A 17,891-nucleotide genomic window follows, 5' to 3' on the forward strand; every position below is an offset into this window, starting at 1 on the left:
CTCACAAAAAAGATGTTCTCTCTCCTTAGTAATCAGAGAGCCGCAAGTTAGAACAGTGTGATACTGTTCTTTCAGGAAATGACTAATACTAACTCATCAACCAGGTCTCAGCTCAGATGTCCCTTCCTCCAGGAAGCCCTTCCCTACCCTCGGGCTGGGTGGGCGGCCCCTCCCCCACCCTCTCCCGGGCGTCTGGGATCTCCCAACCCAGCCTTGACCATTCCAGGTCGTCCCTTTTCGGGGACGAGTCTGCCTCTCCCAGTGAACTGTGAGCTCCAGGAGGGCAGGAGGGGGCTATGGTTGTCGTTGGTCACCTCTGAGTCAGTAACACTGCCCCTCACAGGCCCGGGAACAGAGGAAGCGCTGGGGGAATATGAGTGGAATGAAATAATGAATGAATGTGGAAACTGAGGCCAAGTCAATGGCAGAGCCGGGATTCCATCCAAGCCTGTACTGAGGGGAGGAACCTAATTTGCTCTCCCGCCGTTTTTCCCCACTGATTCCTGCCCGGAGCCCGAGCACAAGTTGGTGCTTAATAAGGGCATCAAAATTGAAATTCTCGGCAACCAGGGACGTTCAGGGGGGTAGACGGACGGCTCTCTCTCCAACCCAAATCTCCGCAGTCCTCCAGGATCATAGAGAGCTGCGCAGGGACGGCCCCTGTCGAAGTTCTACCCCTCTGGGGAACGGTGAGGGCGGGATCGAGGGCTAGAGAGGCCGGAAGTGCGGCGAGCCCAGGGACGCGCTGGCCGCGCGGGCGGTGGGACGCCTCTGTCCCTCTCCGGTCTTTTACTCCCGGCTCGGGGAACGAGGAGGTGAGTCGTCGCGGCGCTCAGACAGCGGGGCTGGGTCGAGAGGGGCGGGGAGGGACCTCCGGTGGCGATTGGCAGCCGCAGAGGCCAACCAGTCGTTGCAGTGCCTGAGAGATGGACGAGATGGACCGAGGGGAGGGTATCCAGGCGCCAGCCCTGCGGGCGGGACGGAGGGGGACGGAGGCTGGGGCGGGCAAACGGAAGGCGGGGAACAGTGAGGGCGGGGTAACTAGAACGCGAGGGGCGGGGCGAATGAAAAGTCTGGACCGGTAAGGGGCGGGGCGGACGGAAGGTGAGGCTCCGTGTGGGCGGGGCTTTGTAGAATCTGGGGCGCTCCGTGTTTGGAACTTGATGCTCTGGAGCCCTGGGATTTCTTGGGGCGGGATGGCTGTGAGTGGGGGTTCCTGCTGGAAGGATGGGCATGCAGGCGTTGCTGTCTCACTCGCCCCCGCCGCCGTGTCTTCATTTTCAGGCCCCAGAAGAACCTTGGGATGGACGAAGAGGGAGTGCGGCAGCCCTCCGGGCCACCCACGAGGAAGAAGTTCTTCATACCACTGGATGAGGATGAGGCCCCTCCTGCGGGGTAGGACAGAGGAGGAGATGGGGAGAACGCTGGCAGACTGGGGTGGGGGGTGGGGTGGATTGAGAGGAAGGGGCCTCCAAGGCCCATGGTGTGGTTTAGGAAATGTTGTGGCCTGGGTCACCTTGGGAAAACAGTCCTTTGCTCTCCGCGAGTCTGCTTCCCTATCTGTAAAATGTCATGGTGGTTCCAAGACAGGGCTCTGGCAGAGGCTGCAAACGCAAGCAGCGGGTGGCTTTGGGTTGTGTTTTATGTGGTCAGCCCCCTGGTTTGCAAAGGATGAATTTATTGCTGACATTGGAGAATTGGAAGGCCTTGCAACTAAAAGGAAAAGTCGGCACTTTTGACATCTCTTGGTAAATTGAAGGATCTGACCACGCCGACATCACGTTCCCGCAGGAAAACAATTGGCTGGTGCTGAGTACTGGCCGCTCCGAATGCGCTAGGAAGAAAAAGTGGGCTAAGGGTACAGGGAGTGATGGGGGAGAGGCGCTCCCTTAGGTCAAGGGGCTGCCTCTCTGAGGAGGTGACATCTTGGCAGTGATGTGAAGGAGGTGAAGGAGTGAGCTGTGTGGCAACCTCTGGGGCAGAGGGAACAGCCGATGCAAAGGCCCAGGATCAGAGGGAGCCTGACAGATTTGAGGGCAGCAAGAAGGCCAGTGGGCCTGGAATCGAGAAAGGAAAGGGAAGGAGGTGGGAGAGGAGACAGGGGGAGCAGGGACAGATCTTCTAGAGCCTTGTGGGCTGTGGCGACAGCTTTGGCTTTTACTCTGAGATGGGAGCCACCAGGGTCTCTGAGCAGAGGGATGTGAAATGACCGTGAACAGAACAGACCGCGGGGAGTGAGGATGTAGGTGGGGAGCTGGTCCAAGGGAGAGAAGTTGGTGGCCGGGACCAGTATAGCGGCTGAGGAGCAGGGAGGAGTGGCTAGATTCAGATTTTGACACTCCTCCCCCTCCCCCACAGTTCAAGCCCTTATTCAAGTCCACGCGGAGCCTTCCCACCACGGAGACCTCAGCCCAGGCCGCCCCTCAGACCTACGCTGAGTATGCCATCTTGGGACCTCCAGGAGGGGCTGGGGCTCCACACCCCACGGGGCCAGAACCCCTGGCAGGAGAGAGCCCCAACCAGGCCCCCAAAGCGGGGACGAAATCCAGCAGCATCATTGTGAGCCCCGGCAGGTGAGGAGGGGAAGGAGTAGCGGGGCTTTGAGCTTTCTGGTGGGAAACACGGGTACGGGGGTGGCACTCAGGTGGGCAGTGGAAGGAAGTCAGAGCTCTTGCCATTGCGCTCTGGGCGACGCGAATTCTCTCATTCATCCATCTAACTACCAGGTGTGGGTTGAGGTTGCACCGTGTCTATTCTTTTGTTAAAACAAAAATACCGTAGACTGGGTCGTTCAAACAACAGACTTTTATTTCTCACACTTCCGGGGGCCAGGAAGTCCAAGGTCAAGGCGCTGGCCAATTCAGTGTCCAGGAAGGATCCGCCTCCTGGTTCATAGACTGCTGTCTACTTTCTGTGTCCTCACCTGGCAGAAGGGGTGAAGGAGCTCTCTCGGGTCCCTTTTGTGAGGACCAGTCCCATTCATGGAGGTTCTACCCTCCTGACCTCATCACCGCTCCTCACCTCCCGCCTCCTTTTTTTTTTTTTTTCTTTCAAAGTTTATGTTTTTATTTTGAGAGAGACAGAAACAGCGTGAGTGGGGGAGGGGGAGAGAGCGAATCCCAAGCAGGCTCCATGCTGCCAGCCCGGATCCCGACGTGGGGCTCGAACTCACAACACTGTGAGATCATGACCCGAGCCAAAACCAAGAGTTGGACACTTAACCGACTCTGCCCAACCCACACCCCACCGTGGAGCAGGTCCTACCCTCTTTATTAAAAGCACATTCTACCTCATTTAATAATTACTCGTTCATCCCCGAGATGGTTTTGTGTAACATCTGTGTCCCCCACAAGGCAGGGATCTTTGTCTGTCTTGGTTCCTGCTGTATCACAGCACTTAGACACACAATAGGCACTCAATAAATACTGCTCGGATGGGTTAGAGGCTGACTTGCTCAGAGAATCTCGATTTGGGGCTACAGGGTATGTTCAGAGTGGAGTGAGAGCCCGAAGCCTGTCCAGCAGACGCCTGACTGTTGGGGGTGGGGGTCACAGGCCACGTGGGGCTTCCTCTCAGATCACTGGGGGCCATGGTGGGGTTAAGAGCAGGCCAAGGGGCAGGTTTGTGCTTTAGGAAGCACTGGCTTCTGTTCGGAGGCCAGGAGGGGGCCCTACTGGGGCAGGCGACCAGGAGGAGGCAGGGTAGGGGCCTGGGTATGGGCTATGGCAGCGCAGGGGGAGACTTTGATGGGGATGTCATCCTGGGGGTGCCCGTGGCCCATTCAGCCAAGCATTCGACTCTTGATTTCGGCTCAGGTCACGATCTCAGAGTCCGTGAGATTGAGCCTTGTGTCAGGCTCTGCGCTGACAGTGCAGAGCCTGCTTGGAGTTCTCTCTCTGCCTGCCTCTCTCTCTCTCTCTCTCTCTCTCTCTCTCTCTGTCTCTCAAAATAAGTAAATAAACTTAAAAAAAAAAATCCTGGAAGGTAGACGTCCCCCCTGGAGGAGAGGGACGGGTCCGTGACTAGGCTTGGGTCTCTGGATGATGGGCCTGTCCCTGAGATGAGGGGAGGAGGGGCAGGTGCGGGAGCTGGTGCTGAAGGCACTCGGGGTGCAGTGAGGCGGACATCCTGGGGGGAGTGCCCAGCAACCCCAGGGCACACACGTGGGGCTAGGGGAGAGGACTGGGCCCGAGAGACAGACTCAGGGACCCTTTAGTCAAGGCCCAGGTCTGGGGGAGAGGTCTGGGTCAAAGCCAGAGCACCCAAGGGCATTCCCGGCTGAGGAGGTGGACTCCGGAGGGAGGGGAACAGGCACAGGCAGGAGGGGGGATGGGGAGGTGTCGACACAGGTAGGGGGAGGGGAGCCCTGGGGCTGGCAGTGGTCCCAGGGCCCTCCCTGTTAATGGCTTCCGCCCTTCCCTCCCCAGAGGGGCAACCCCGTGCTGAAGTTTGTGCGTAACGTGCCCTGGGAGTTTGGTGACGTGCTTCCCGACTATGTGCTGGGCCAGAGCACCTGTGCCCTGTTCCTCAGGTGAGCTCTGAGGGGGCTGCCCCACCTTCCTGAAGGCCTGCGAGGCTGTGCTCCCATGTTGGGACCATTGGGTGGGAGACCTCGGGGTGTGGCCCTGTCAGCTCTGGGCCTAGTGACCTGGCCGGGAGGAAGAGGTCTTCTCCTGGAGGTGCCCAGAGGGACGAGAGCGGCAGGCCCAGACTCTGGTTCTGAGGGAGGACAGGCTGGGCGCCTGGAGTCCTGGGTCTGAGCAGGTTGGGGGTAGGGTCCCTCAGGTCCCAGACATCCAGGGTGAGTCGATGAGAGCCAGGATTTCGCCAGCCTGTACCGCAGTTAAGCAAGTTCCCTCTCCATTCCCGGGCGCCCCTCTGCACACAGAGCTAGATGGGGGAAGTGAACCTTCTAAGTTCCTGTCCTCCCTGCAAGGTACGAGAGCCGGTGGCTGCTGGACAGAGATGTCCCCTAGTTCCCTGGGTGGAGAAGCCACCCCAGCCCCTCCCTGCCAGTGCCTTCTGAGGCTAAAGCAGACAGTCCCTGGGATGGGCCTGCTTCCCAAGACCAGCTGCCCCGTGTCCCCCAGTCCACACCCTCTAGGCGCTTGTCTCCTGTCCTCTACCCGAAGCCCAAGTCTCTTCCCTTCCCCAGTGAGGAACCTGGGGTCCATCCCTCCAGGGAAGCCAGAGCCAGTCAGTCCTTTCTGCCAACCCCGCCATCCCCTTCCTTGATGGGTGACCTGAGGCAAGTCACTTAACTTCTCTGAGCCTTAGGTCCCGGTGTCGCCCGCGCCGTCTGCATTCCAGTGAGAGTAAAGAAGGGCTCCCAGGGTTTTGGGGAGAGCGAGACCTCTCAATCCCTCCCTCTCCCCTGCCCCCCAGCCTCCGCTACCACAACCTCCACCCGGACTACATCCACGGGCGGCTGCAGAGCCTGGGGAAGAGCTTCGCCCTGCGGGTCCTGCTCGTCCAGGTGGACGTGGTAAGCAGGGGTCACTTTCCCCCCGGCCTCGTTGTCCTCATCTGTCGGGCCACGCAGCAGCCAAGTGGATTGTTGAATCCCAAGAGAAGGTGCAAGTTGAACCATTTTCACATCGGACATTAACACCCTGTGTTGGCAAGGGGGCGCGAGGGTAAACTCCTGTCTCCTCCTTCCCTACACCACTTCCGCTGGTCCCAGCCCTCTGCCACCTGAGCGTGTTTTGAAGCTATGTCATCCTATCTTCACAGCCTGGCCTGCCTGGGTCTCTGCCCCAGCCTCTTCTCTCGTCTCAGGGCCTCCAGCCCCAATGGCTTCCATCCTCACAGCAGCTGGGGGGGGGGTGATTCCTAAAGCACAGATCTGATGTCCAGACCCCTCCATGGCTCCCCAGTGCCTCGCTATGGCCCGTGAGGCCATGTGACCGGACCCCTGCCCTGCTCTCTGGGTTCATTTCCCAGCTTCCATGTGGTCGCCCTTTCTTTTACGTTCTCCATCACATTCCGTGTGAATTGCAATTCCTCAAGTCCTTTCCCCCCCCTCCGGTCTTCCCTATGTTTAAAATGTCCTTTTCGTTCTCCTTTGCCTCCTTCACTCTTCCTCCTCCTTCAGGTCTCAGTTCAGATGTCCCCTCTTCCAGGAAGCTCTCCCTGATCCCCTGGGCAAGTCAGGTATCCGCTCCTGCTCTCCCATCCCAATCCTGGCCACTCTGGGTCATCACTGTGTGGGGACAGTTTGATCTCCCACATCAGACTGTGAGCCCCAGCGGGCAGAGCCCGGGCTCTCTTGGTTACTGTGTGTTACCAGCATTGCCCAGCACAGGCGGGCACGCAGTCAGAGCTTAGGGAGTGCCTTAAGTGGAAGGCTCTTGGCATCTACTGTGGCATAACCTACTGTGGTTTTCAAGACTATAATTCCTTGTTTACTACCAGATTTCCCATTCTGATTTTCTTTTCCACCCAGAAAGATCCACAGCAGGCCCTCAAGGAGCTGGCTAAGATGTGTATCCTGGCTGACTGCACCCTGGTCCTTGCCTGGAGGTGAGACCGAGGCTCCCCGCCCAGGTCAGGCTCTATCCTAAGAGTCCGTCCACCCTTCTGCCCCCCAGCCCTTTCCTTCTGCCATGAGCTCCCCGTGTGAGCCTGGTCCCGGCACTGCCTCTCTCTCGGCCTCAATTTCTGTATCTTTATTTTTTTTTTTTTTTAATTTTTTTTTTTTAACGTTTATTTATTCTTGAGACAGAGAGAGACAGAGCATGAATGGGGGAGGGTCAGAGAAAGAGGGAGACACAGAATCGGAAGCAGGCTCCAGGCTCCGAGCTGTCAGCACAGAGCCCGACGCGGGGCTCAAACTCACAGACCGCGAGATCATGACCCGAGCCGAAGTCGGACGCTTAACCGACCAAGCCACCCAGGCGCCCCCAATTTCTGTATCTTTAAAATAGGATCTTAATATTTGTCTTCTAGGGCTATAGTCACAAAAGCAGGTGATATAGATCAAATTGCCAGGGCCATACTGCTTACTTACGAATCAGACCTAAAGTCTGCCTGAATAATTAATTCCACACTAGGTTTCTAAAGACTATTTAAATTTTTCTTTTAATGTTTATTTAATTTTGAGAGAGTGAGAGCTAGAGTATGAGCAGGGAAGGGGCAGAGAGAGAGGGAGACACAGAATCTGAAGCAGGTTCTAGGCTCCAGGCTGTCAGCACAGAGCCCGACGCGGGGCTCGAACCCATGAGCCATGAGGTCATGACCTGAGCTGAAGTCAGATGCTTAACTGACTGAGCCACCCAGGCGCCCCTCTGAAGACTATTTAGATTGGCTAATTTCCAGTTGGAAAAAAAGACATACCTTCCTCACCCCATAAGAAAAAAAAAATTAAATCCTGAGAAATTGACATAAAAAAAAAAAGGTGTTAGAAGAAATCGTTTTTTTTTTAAGTAATTAGGCTCGTTATTTATTTTTTTTTTTACGTTTATTTATTTATTTTGAGAAAGAGAGGAGGAGGGCCAGAGAGAGAGGGAAAGAGAGGGAATCCCAAGCTGGGCTCTATCCTGGAGCTGACACACCAGGGCTCAGCTCACAAACTGTGAGATCATGATTTGAGCTTGAATCAAGAGTCGGATGCCTAATCAGCTGAGCCACTCAGGTGCCCTAGAAGAAATCTTATAGGGGAATATATATCTAGTTTTTAATGTTTATTTTATTTTTGAGAGAGAGAGAGAGAGAGAGAGAGAGACAGAGAGAGAGAATGGGGGAGGGGCAGACAGAGAGAGGGACAGAGGATCTGAAGGGGGCTCCTTGCTGAAAGCAGAGAACCTGTTGTAGCCCTTGAACCCACAAGCCACGAGATCATGACCTGAGCTGAAGTCAGACACTTAATCGACTGAGCCACCCAGGTTCCCCAGGAGAATATTTTTTATTTTTATTTTTGATTTATTAAAAAAAAATTTTTTTAATGATTATTTTTGAGAGAGAGAGAGAGAGAGAGCACACACAAGCGGGGGAGGGGTAGAGCGAGAAAGAGACACAGAATCCAAAGCAGGCTCGAAGCTCTGAGCTGTCAGCACAAAGCCCAACACGGGGCTCAAACCCATGAACTTTGAGATCATGACCTGAACTAAGTCTGACATTTAACTGACTGAACCATCCAGGCACCCCAGGAGAATATTTGTTATAATCTTGGGGTAGGAAAAGTCTTCCAAAGCAAGACCCAGAACCCCAAAGCCGTAAAGGAAAAGGTTGGCTGATTTGAGAAAATTAAAATTTTAAAACTTCTGGGTGGTAAGACATACTGTAAATAAAGTTGAAAGACAAGTGACAAATTACCAAAAAGTATTTGCTGTGTATATATTGCATATACAAGTGTGTATATATATACGTATATATATATATATACGTATATATATATATATATATACACATATATATATATACACATATATATATATATATACACATACATATAAATAGAAAATACTTAACATCTCTAATTTATGTATGTATATATAAGTTATATTTATACAGTGCAAATACATTTAAATGTTTATATTCATATGCATATATTTAAACATGTTTATTATATATTTATATATGTAAAGAACTTCCCACAAGTCAATAAGAACCCAAATAAGAGTTTAATGCAGGTTGCCAAAACACATGAAAAAATATCAACCATATGGTTTATCAAGAAAAAAGCACATTTTAAAAAACGAGGTGCTGGGGCGTCTGGGTGGCTCAGTTGGTTAAGCGTCTGACTTTGGCTCAGATTGTGATCTGGCAGTTCCTGAGTTCCAGCCCCGTGTGGGGCTCTCTGCTGTCCGTGCAGAGGCTACTTTGGATCCTCTGTCTCCCTCTCTCTCTGCCCCTCCCCTGCTTGTGCTCTCTCTCTCAAAAATGAGAAACATTCACGGGCGCCTGGGTAGCTCAGTTGGTTAAGCGTCCGGCTTTGGCTCAGGTCATGATCTCGTGGTTCGAGAGTTCAAACCCCACATCGGGCTCTGTGCTAACAGCTCGGAGCCTGGAGCCTGCTTCAGAGTCTGTCTCTGTTTTTCTCTGTCCCTCCCCCGCTTGCACATTGTCTGTCTCCCTCTCTCAAATATAAATAAACATTAAAAAAAAAACACCAAAGTGAGGTGCCCTAAATTTGGTGCAAATCTCTCGTATGGATAGTACGAAACGGGCACCCGCATATTTGCTTGGCAGGAGATTTGACGGGCTATTGAAACAGAAAATAGACACCACTCTTCGACACAGAAACTCCTGCACTAGGATAGTCCCTGCCCGTGCGTGCTCACGCGTGTCCGAAGTGACATGGGCCATCACTGTAGCATCAGTGGGTGAGAACCAGAGTTGCAGAAGCGAACGGCCTCGTATTTGTATTTATATACAGAAGGGAGGAAGAAAATGAGCTGTGTTTATGAACAGACTCGTATGTGGATAAACCAAAAAGGGCTCCAGAGGCTCCAGAGGCTCCAGGCCCTGGACAGTGCTGACCTCTGGGGACCGTATGAGGCATAGATGGGGATGAGAGCGGGGCTGTTGTCTTCTGCTTCTCTTTGTTCTGAATATAGACACTGGTTAAACTTTCTTGTGTTAAATAGATGGCACGTTCACGAAGTTCACAGATGAGAAGCGACACGAAAATGTTATGTGTGTGCATACGTCTAGTCGTACATATATATGGTACATACACACGGTGTATATACATGTGGCAGTGTAGACATATGGTTATATATAGATGCTGTTCTGTGCCTTACGTGGTCGTGTCCTTACCTGGAGATCTCTCTCTCTCTCTCTCTCTCTTTTTTTTTTTTTTTAGTTTATTATTTTGAGAGAGAGAGAGAGACACAAGCAGGGAAGAAGCAGAGGGAGACAGAGAGAGAGAGAGAGAGAGAGAGAGAGAGAGAGAGAGAGAAGCCCAAGTAGGCACAATGCAGGACTTGAACTCACAAACTGTGAGATCATGACCTGATCCGACCGGAGCCTAGAGTCAGATGCTTAACCGGCTGAGCCACTCCAGGCGCCCCTTTAAAAAAACATTTTTTTTTTTTAAGTTTATTTATTTATTTAGAGAGAGTGCTCAAGAGTGTGAGCGGGGGACGGGCAGAGAGCTAGAGGGAGAGAGAATCCCAAGCAGGCTCTCCGTTGTCAGCACGGAGCCCGACGCAGGGTGTTCATATTTTTAAAAATACTAATTTTTTAGAGCATTAAAAAAATTTTTTAAAAAATTTTTTTTATTACATTTATTTATTTTTGAGAGACAGAGTGAGTCAAGGTGAGAGTGGGGGAGGGGCAGAGAGAGAAGGAGACAGAACTTGAAGCAGGCTCCAGGCACTGAGCTGTCAGCACAGAGCCCAACGTGGGGCTCAAACCCACAAACTCTGAGATCATGACCTGAGCCGAAGTCGGACGCCTAACCGACTTAGCCACCCAACTGCCCCCCAAATTTTTTTTCTTAATGTTTATTTATTTTTGAGAGAGACAGAGCATGAGTGGGGAGGGGCAGAGAGAGAGAGAGGGAGACACAGAACCTAAAGCAGGCTCCAGGCTCTGAGCTGTCAGCACAGAGCCCGACATGGGACTCGAACTCAAGGAGCGTGAGATCATGACCTGTTGCTCTCTGTTTTATATTCTGAGTCTTGACAAAGGTATGATAATGTGTCCATAAATTCTGTATCACACAGAATAGTTGTACTGCCCTAAAATTTCCCGTGTTCCACTTATTCATCCCTTCCACCCCCAAACTCCTCATCTTTTCACAGTCTGCTTAGTTTTGCCTTTTTCAGGATATCATATAGTTGGAATCATACAATCTGTAGTAGAAATAGAAAAACCCACGGTTCTTCTTGTGTGTAGGAAAAAAAATGCCAGTTCTTCCCTAATGTGGGTCTTTATCCTGTGTGTGTGTGTGTGTGTGTGTGTGTGTGTTTAATCTTTATTCATTTTTGAGAGAGAAGAGAGAGGGAGAACAAGTGGGGGAGGGCAGAAGAGAGAGAGAGAGGGGGGGGGGGGGGACAGAGGATCCAAAGCAGGCTCTGTGCTTACAGTACAGGGCTGTGTGGGGCTCGAACTCACAAACCGTGAGATCAGGACCTGAGCCCAAGTCAGACCACCAGATGCGCCAAAGTTTTTCCCACACCAAGCAAGTCTCTGCAGCACCAGCTGGGCGTCCTATCGTTTAACTCACTTCTGACACTACCTGGGGATAGCCTCAGGTCCCACAGGTGAAGGGGCTCAGTCCAACACTGCCCCCCCCACTTCAGACGCCAGTCATAAACCCCGCTTGTACTTCTGACCGTCCCGCTCCCAGTGACTCCCTGAGAGGCTCAGAGCTCAGGGAAGCACATTTTCCGGTTTAATAAAGGATATGATGTTAAGAGAATCAACAGCAAGACGATGAGAGACGTAGGGCGAGAGGTCTGGGAGGGTCCTGCGTGCAGGAGTTTCTGTCCCCGTGGAATTGGAGTGTATCACTTCCCAGTGGCTGCCCTTCTGGAAGCTCTGAGTCCCCTAGTACTGGGATTTTATGGAGTCTTCCTTATGTGGACCCGGTTGAGTATTAGCTCCATTTCCAGCCCCCATCCAGGAGCCCACCCAGAGTCATCTCTGTAGGACAAAAGATGCTCCTCTGTGTTCTTATCACTGAGGAGTTGGAAGGTTCTCGGGGGCTCTGTGCCGGGAACCAGGGCAAGAGACCATATATATTTCCTATTACCTCACAGAAGCCTTTTCAGACCGGCTTTTCTCACTTAGCAGTATTCTTTTAACCTCCCTCCGTGCCTTCTTGTAATTTGGTAGCTTACTCTTCTTTAAAAAAAAAAAATTTTTTTTTTTTTTTAATATTTGTCTATTTTTGACAGACAGAGCATGAGTGGGGAGGGGCAGAGAGAGAGAGGCAGACACAGAATCCAAAGCAGGCTCCAGGCTCCGAGCTGTCGGCACAGAGCCCGACACGGGGCTCGAACCCACAAACCATGAGATCATGATCTGAGAGGAAATCAGACACTTAACCGACTGAGCCACCCAGGCGCCGTGGTAGCTCAGTCTTCTTATTGCTGAATAATATCCCATTGTCCGGATGCACATTCTTTCCCAGCTGCGTAATATTCCATCGTGGAGATAGGCCAGGTCATGACCTTGAACTCATGACCCCAAGAGATCAAGAGTTGCATACTTTACCGACCAGGCTCTTGGGCAAGTGACTCAACCCCCCCGCTGGTCTCTTTCCCTCTCTGTGTATAATGGTTTGAAAATAATAATTGCCTTAGAGGATCCTTCTCTGGAAGCTTCTGAACACAGTGAGTTAGAACAGTGCGTCGGCCCCCGGAAGGGGAATGTTTCCTATGTCTTTACATCCAAATTATGGGATATTTTGCAACCATCCCACGAAAGAGGTCAAGCTCTTTCTGCTGACATAGGAAGACATCCTGCTGAGAACTGCAGAGGGCAAAAATGAAAGCAAATTGTAGAACAGGACGCAATGTGCTCACTGTGTGCCCTGAACAAATTAAGAACCGGAACGATAATCCTGCTGCAGTGAGGGGAGAGCCACAAAGCCCATGTAACGGGAAAAAAACAGAATTAGAAAAATGCAGGTTTCTTTCAGGAATATGGACCAACACTTGATCAGCAAAGATGGCTTATTAGCTGGGATTTGAAGGCTCACAGAAAATGCCTCGGCACAAGTCCTTCCTTTACTTGGACTCAACTCCCTAGTCTCAAGTTCAAAGAACAAAAAAGGCCAGCTTTCTCCCAGTGCTAATAAACTTGGGTTACTTTATTGCGCACACATACAAACCCTTTTTAAGATTCGGTTGTCCCACCTACCTTTGAAACTGTTCATTACATGTCAAAAAAAAAGGAAAAAACCTCAGTGCCTGACGTGAAAATTAATGGCGATTATTAAATCAGGTTAGTTGCTATAAAAGCTTCAGCAGTCGGCTCACCCCGCAGCCTTTCTCTTGAAAGTGCGCTATATTAAAAATCTTCAGTGGGAACTGAATTGCATCCTGAGTTTTGTCTTCCTGCCGCTGGGAAAATAGTAACAGTGTTTCTGGTTTTTCTCCCGCCCCGGCTCCACCGCGCTGACTTCCCTTCCAGAATAGCTCACATTTCTTAAACGGGCTCTAAGTGCCAGGCACGGTTCTGAGCGCTTGGGAGCGATGACGCGTGCAATTGTCACAATTCCGCTATCCACGCCACTCTGCAGATGAGGACACTGAGGCCCAGAGAGAGAAAATCACTGGCCCTGGGGTCACGCAGGTGGGAAGGGCGAACCTGAGCCCAACAACTCGTCAGGCTCCCAAGCTCTCTCCCTTTGCCAGCAAAGATGTGTAAAGATGTGCCTGGCCGGGGTTACCGCCAGGGACCTTTTCGGGGAGGAAAGTTCGGTTTGCTCTGTATTCGAGTTTGGAACTTTTAGCGTCGACACTGACTACTACTACGGCAATGAAATGAATCTAAAACATGACCACTGCCCTCACCACACTGGCTGACCCGAATGTTCTCACCCCAGCCCTGAGGAGGCCGGGCGGTACCTGGAGACCTACAAGGCCTATGAGCAGAAGCCGGCGGACCTCCTGATGGAGAAGCTGGAACAGGACTTCGTCGCCCGGGTGAGGCCACTACACCCCCCTGCCTGCCCCCCCCCTCCCGCCCCCAGCCCCTCCCTGCTGCTGGAATCCTACCTCTCCTCCCCAGTCTCCCCCTCAGTTCATCACCTTTCTCTTCCTAAGCACAAACTTGTTTCTGTCCTCCCCAGCTCAGAATCCTCCCATGGCTCCCCAGTACCCTCAGGGAAAGCCTGGCCTTCTCACCACACCCTACAAGGTCCTGCCTATTCCGCCCAGCAGCTCTGTCCACCCCTGACCTTGCATGCATTCTGGCCAGGCTGGCTGGCTCAGTCCCTCCTGTGTCCCCAGCACCACCCAGCACTCGGTGGGTGTGCAGGGAGTATTTACCAAATGAAGCATTTAACCTGAGCTCCTGGGTGCGCAGGGAGTATTTACCAAATGAAGCATTTAACCTGAGCTCCAACGCCTGAGTAATGGTGGATGTCCACCACCACTCCCGAGGCGGGTACTGTTAGGACCCCCATTTGCCTGAAAAGAAAGTCCAGAGGTCAATTCCCTTGCCCAGCCCTCATAGGGAGCAAGCAGTGGGGCCGGGTTTTGAACACAGATCTGACTCCAGAGCCTATGGTCTACCCTGGGCAGAACCAACTCAAGAGAAATGGCATTTATCTTCTCGTGATGTGACCAATATTCTCTCAGCTAGTGGGGGACCCACCCTGAGATGAACTTTTAATCAGCCAAAAGGGGGAGCATTTATTGAATACCTCCTGCCTGCGGGGCAGTCTGGGGACACAGTGGTGACCCAGCGCTCAGATGGCTGTCATTTCTTCTCCTGCCGCACCTCTGCCTCCTCCCCTCCCTTCCAGGTGACTGAATGCCTGACCACCGTGAAGTCTGTCAATAAAACCGACAGCCAGACCCTCCTAACTACTTTTGGGGTAAGGAATGGTTCCCTTGTCCTGATGGCATTTCTGCCCCCTTGCTTTTTCAAGGAATGCCCCCCCCCCCCCCCCCCACCGCCTCCCCTGCCCTCCCACAGGACCTCACCTCCTTCCAGGGAGATCTTAGACCCCCGATGAGCTGGGGCAGGGTAGTTTTGTGCTCCCCATCTCTGACCCTCACCTTCCACCTTCCTCAGTCTCTGGAACAGCTCATAGCTGCGTCCCGAGAAGATCTGGCTTTGTGCCCGGGCCTGGGGCCCCAAAAGGTAAGAACTGTGGGAATGGGCTTGAGGGGTCGGGGACAGGAGGGAGCACTACATAGATGGCACCTCAGATCCCAAAGTTCTAAGGCTGTGGAAGGCCCACAGTGCTTCTCCTACAGTTGGGGAAAACCGAGGCCCAGAGAGGGTGGGGACCAGCCCTAACTCACATAGGCAGCCTGGGACAGAATCAAGATCAGGATGTTTCTCTCCCAGCCCCCAGAGTCCCCTCCGAGCCGAAACCGAAAGAACCAAAGCCCACTCTGGATGTAGCAAGCAGATGGCTCATTTAATGACCAGTTCCTTGTTTCTTTCTTGCTCTCACACAGGCCCGGAGGCTGTTTGATGTCCTACACGAGCCCTTCTTGAAAGTGCCCCGATGACCCCAGCCGCCAGAGAGGCCCTCGTTGTAACAATAAAGCATTTTCCAGGCTCGGGCTGCTTCTGGTGCGGCGGCGCCGTCATCGGGAAGGGGTTCTCTGTTCTCGCTCTCTGCTGGCCCAGGCGGTCACCTCCGGCTTTTTTCTTTTCTTCCCCTTTCTTTTCCTTTCTCTTTCTTTCTTTTTTTTTTGTTTTAAAGTGTATTTATTTTGAGGGAGAGGAGACAGAGAACCCCAAGCAGGCTCCACACTGTCGGTGCACGGCCTGATGCGGCGCTCGATCTCATGAAACGCGAGATCGTGACCTGAGCCGAAATCAAGAGTCTCAACCGACTGAGCCACCCAGGCGCCCCTCCAGCTTTTCTTGACCACAGTCGTCAGTTTCCCTGGAGGAGGCTACACAGGATCCGGCTGCAGCCTCTTCGACTTCTTCTCCCGGCCTGTGGAAGCCACCTCCCCAGGCTCTGGACCCCGCGGCGGCTCTGGCATCTCCTCCCGGGGTGCTGCCTCTGGCACCCCGCTTTCCCGGCCCCGTTTCTTCTTCTTCTTCTTAGCAGATGCTGGATCTGCCCCTGCCTCAGGTTCACGCTCTTCCGGAAGCTCAGGCTCCATCGGCTCACCCTGTGGGTCCGTTACCTCGGTCCTCGGCTCAGTTGCTCTGAGCCCCCGTTCTTTCTTCTTCTTCTTGGTGGATGCTAGAGCCGCCTGACCCTCAAGGTCACCTGGCGACTCAGGCTCCACCGCCTCTGCCCCTGGCTCCACTGTCACGTCTTGCCGTTTTTCTTTCTTCCTCCTCTTTTTGGCGGGTGTTGGAGCTGCCTCAGCCTGAAGCTCAACTTCTTGTGGTGGTTCAGGCTCTATCATCTCCCCTGGGAGTTCCAGAGGCCTCCTCTCCAGCTCTAGAGCCTCATCAGTCCCCGGCTCCATCATGACTTTGTGCCCCTTGTCTTTCTTCTTCTTCTTCTTCGAAGATGGCAGTGGGACGGCTTCCTCCCGTGGCTCCTCCTTCAACTGCGGCTGAGACTCAATCGGCATCCTTTCCCCAGGCTCCCTCTCTTCTGTCCCCTTCAGCCTCTTCCTCTTCCTGGTGGTGGATGATGGGAACAGCGCTTCCGGAGGCTCCGGCATCTCGGCCGCAGGTTCGGCTGTCACCAGCTCCATCACGTCTAGTTCTGGCGGCTCCTGCTTTTTCTTCTTCTTCTTCTTCGCCACATCCGGGGACCCCAAAGCTGTGTCCACCGCCAGGGCCCCCAGCCCATTCACTGCCTCCTGGGGAGCTGGGGCCTCTGGTATTTGCCTCTTCTTTTTCCTCTTTTTTGAGGCGGGTGACTTCAGTGCCAAGGCTGACCCAGGCCCTGTTACTGGTAGGCCGCCTCCAAAGGCACAGAACCGGGGTCTCAGGTCAGGGGGGATCTGTGGCGGGGGGCTCGTTGGAATAGGCTGCAGCAGGGTCCCTGGTGGGGATTCCTGGGAACCCTCAAAGATCCTCAGGCTGCCCTGGGGGGCTGGGGCACAGGTGAGTCCCCCCCCTGCCGCCACGGAGGGAGCCAGCAGGATTGCTCCTCCAGCCTGGGGACCGCTGCTTCTGAGGACCCGGTAGCGGTGCCGCTTGCCTGCCAACTTGCCCTTCACAATCTGGGAGCCAGAGAGAGGCACTAGCCGCCCGTTGAGGCTGCGAGGAGAAAGGGGAAGGCAGGAGCTCCGTCAGATTCTTTCCGTGAAACGGGGGGGGGGGGGGGGGGGGGGGGGGGAGAGCTGAAAACCGCGTTTCTGGAAGCCTAAGAAAAGCCCCTCTAAACTTCCCCCAAGTTCAGCCACTAGGATGGAGCATATTCCCAGGAGGTGGCCTGGGACCACTCACCAGTCTGGGGCGAAGTCTACAGGGGCCTGGATAAGCCACAGTTCCGTATCTGGGTCTGTTAACACTTCCAAAGAGAAACGGGTGGGCTCTGAGGTTGGGGACGTCGCGGTAAAGTTGGGGGGGCAAGAGAACTGAGCAGCACCTGCAGAAGGGGAAATGGGGGTCTGCTGACACTTCCCGTGAATCCAATTCTCCAGGGCGCCTAGGGGGCCCACTGGCCCCAGCCTCTTGAGCGCCTCAACCCCTCACCCGGTCTCTTCTCTGCCTGCTCCCCAGAGGCATCCCTGTCTCCACCGATCCAATCCCGGGGGGCGCCCTTCGCTCCACCGGTAGTTTCCCCCACCCCGTACGCTCCCTCGGTCTGAAGTCCCTTCCTCGCGGGCGATACACTCTCCACAGGTCCTGTCTCGAGGATGTCCCTTTTTCCGTCCGAACGCTCCTGGGCGCCCCGTTCTCCTCCCGGCAGCCAACTCTCTGCACCCCGTCGGCCCGCCCTGATGCAACTCACCGCCGGACGGGGTCCCCGCCATCCCCGGACCCGTGCCTCCCTCAGACCCAGCCGCCGGAGCCTCAGGAGCTCCGTGGACGACCACGTGGAACCAGAGGGGCGGGGCCTGGTCCGGGAGCGCCCATGTGGCGCGGGAGCGCGGGGGTGTCGCTCGGAGTACGCTCTCTCTACGAGCAGAACTGGGGGGAGTTTCCGCCTGCGCAGAGCAGACAGCCGAGGAAGACGTTCTTTTCCCGAAAATCTGCTCCCGAAAACAGCTGCCTGGCTCCTGGGCGGGAGTTAGCGCCTCATCAGGTCTCGGCGCACATCCCCCTCCATGTCTCGGACTTTAATTGCGCCAACGTCGCCTTAAAGGGGCAGCCACATTGGTAGCTTCTAACTC

General features: G+C 53.8%; 2 protein-coding genes across 2 annotated transcripts; one reads left to right on the forward strand and one right to left on the reverse strand.

Moving 5' to 3' along the window:
• The first annotated feature begins 724 nt into the window (after window positions 1-724).
• On the forward strand, window positions 725-15,193 carry ERCC1 (ERCC excision repair 1, endonuclease non-catalytic subunit). Its single transcript, XM_042919296.1, has 10 exons — window positions 725-815; window positions 1,285-1,395; window positions 2,358-2,573; window positions 4,430-4,531; window positions 5,386-5,485; window positions 6,446-6,522; window positions 13,502-13,601; window positions 14,426-14,497; window positions 14,698-14,766; window positions 15,090-15,193. The coding sequence occupies exons 2-10, from the start codon at window positions 1,304-1,306 to the stop codon at window positions 15,141-15,143; spliced, it is 882 nt and encodes a 293-aa protein (XP_042775230.1). The 5' UTR covers window positions 725-815; window positions 1,285-1,303; the 3' UTR covers window positions 15,144-15,193.
• Window positions 15,031-17,614, reverse strand: POLR1G (RNA polymerase I subunit G). Its single transcript, XM_042919294.1, has 3 exons — window positions 17,510-17,614; window positions 17,002-17,143; window positions 15,031-16,812 (listed from the first exon to the last, which is right to left on the reverse strand). The coding sequence occupies exons 1-3, from the start codon at window positions 17,529-17,531 to the stop codon at window positions 15,537-15,539; spliced, it is 1,440 nt and encodes a 479-aa protein (XP_042775228.1). The 5' UTR covers window positions 17,532-17,614; the 3' UTR covers window positions 15,031-15,536.
• Window positions 17,615-17,891: the final 277 nt, after the last annotated feature.

Source organism: Panthera leo, chromosome E2, assembly GCF_018350215.1.
Source record: "Panthera leo isolate Ple1 chromosome E2, P.leo_Ple1_pat1.1, whole genome shotgun sequence".
In the NCBI taxonomy this organism is placed as follows: Eukaryota; Metazoa; Chordata; class Mammalia; order Carnivora; family Felidae; genus Panthera; species Panthera leo.

What these genes read in the sequence shown, in the direction of transcription:
- ERCC1 (XM_042919296.1), top strand. Translation starts at nt 1,304, where the DNA reads ATGGACGAAGAGGGAGTGCGGCAGCCCTCCGGGCCACCCACGAGGAAG. An exon ending in ATCATTGTGAGCCCCGGCAG is followed by an intron (nt 2,574 to 4,429) that starts GTGAGGAGGGGA and finishes CCCTCCCCAGAG; the next exon opens with GGGCAACCCCGTGCTGAAGT. An exon ending in CCCTCCTAACTACTTTTGGG is followed by an intron (nt 14,498 to 14,697) that starts GTAAGGAATGGT and finishes CACCTTCCTCAG; the next exon opens with TCTCTGGAACAGCTCATAGC.
- POLR1G (XM_042919294.1), bottom strand. Translation starts at nt 17,531, where the DNA reads ATGGCGGGGACCCCGTCCGGCG. An exon ending in GGCGGGGACCCCGTCCGGCG is followed by an intron (nt 17,144 to 17,509) that starts GTGAGTTGCATC and finishes CCCCTTCTGCAG; the next exon opens with GTGCTGCTCAGTTCTCTTGC. An exon ending in GTAGACTTCGCCCCAGACTG is followed by an intron (nt 16,813 to 17,001) that starts GTGAGTGGTCCC and finishes TTCTCCTCGCAG; the next exon opens with CCTCAACGGGCGGCTAGTGC.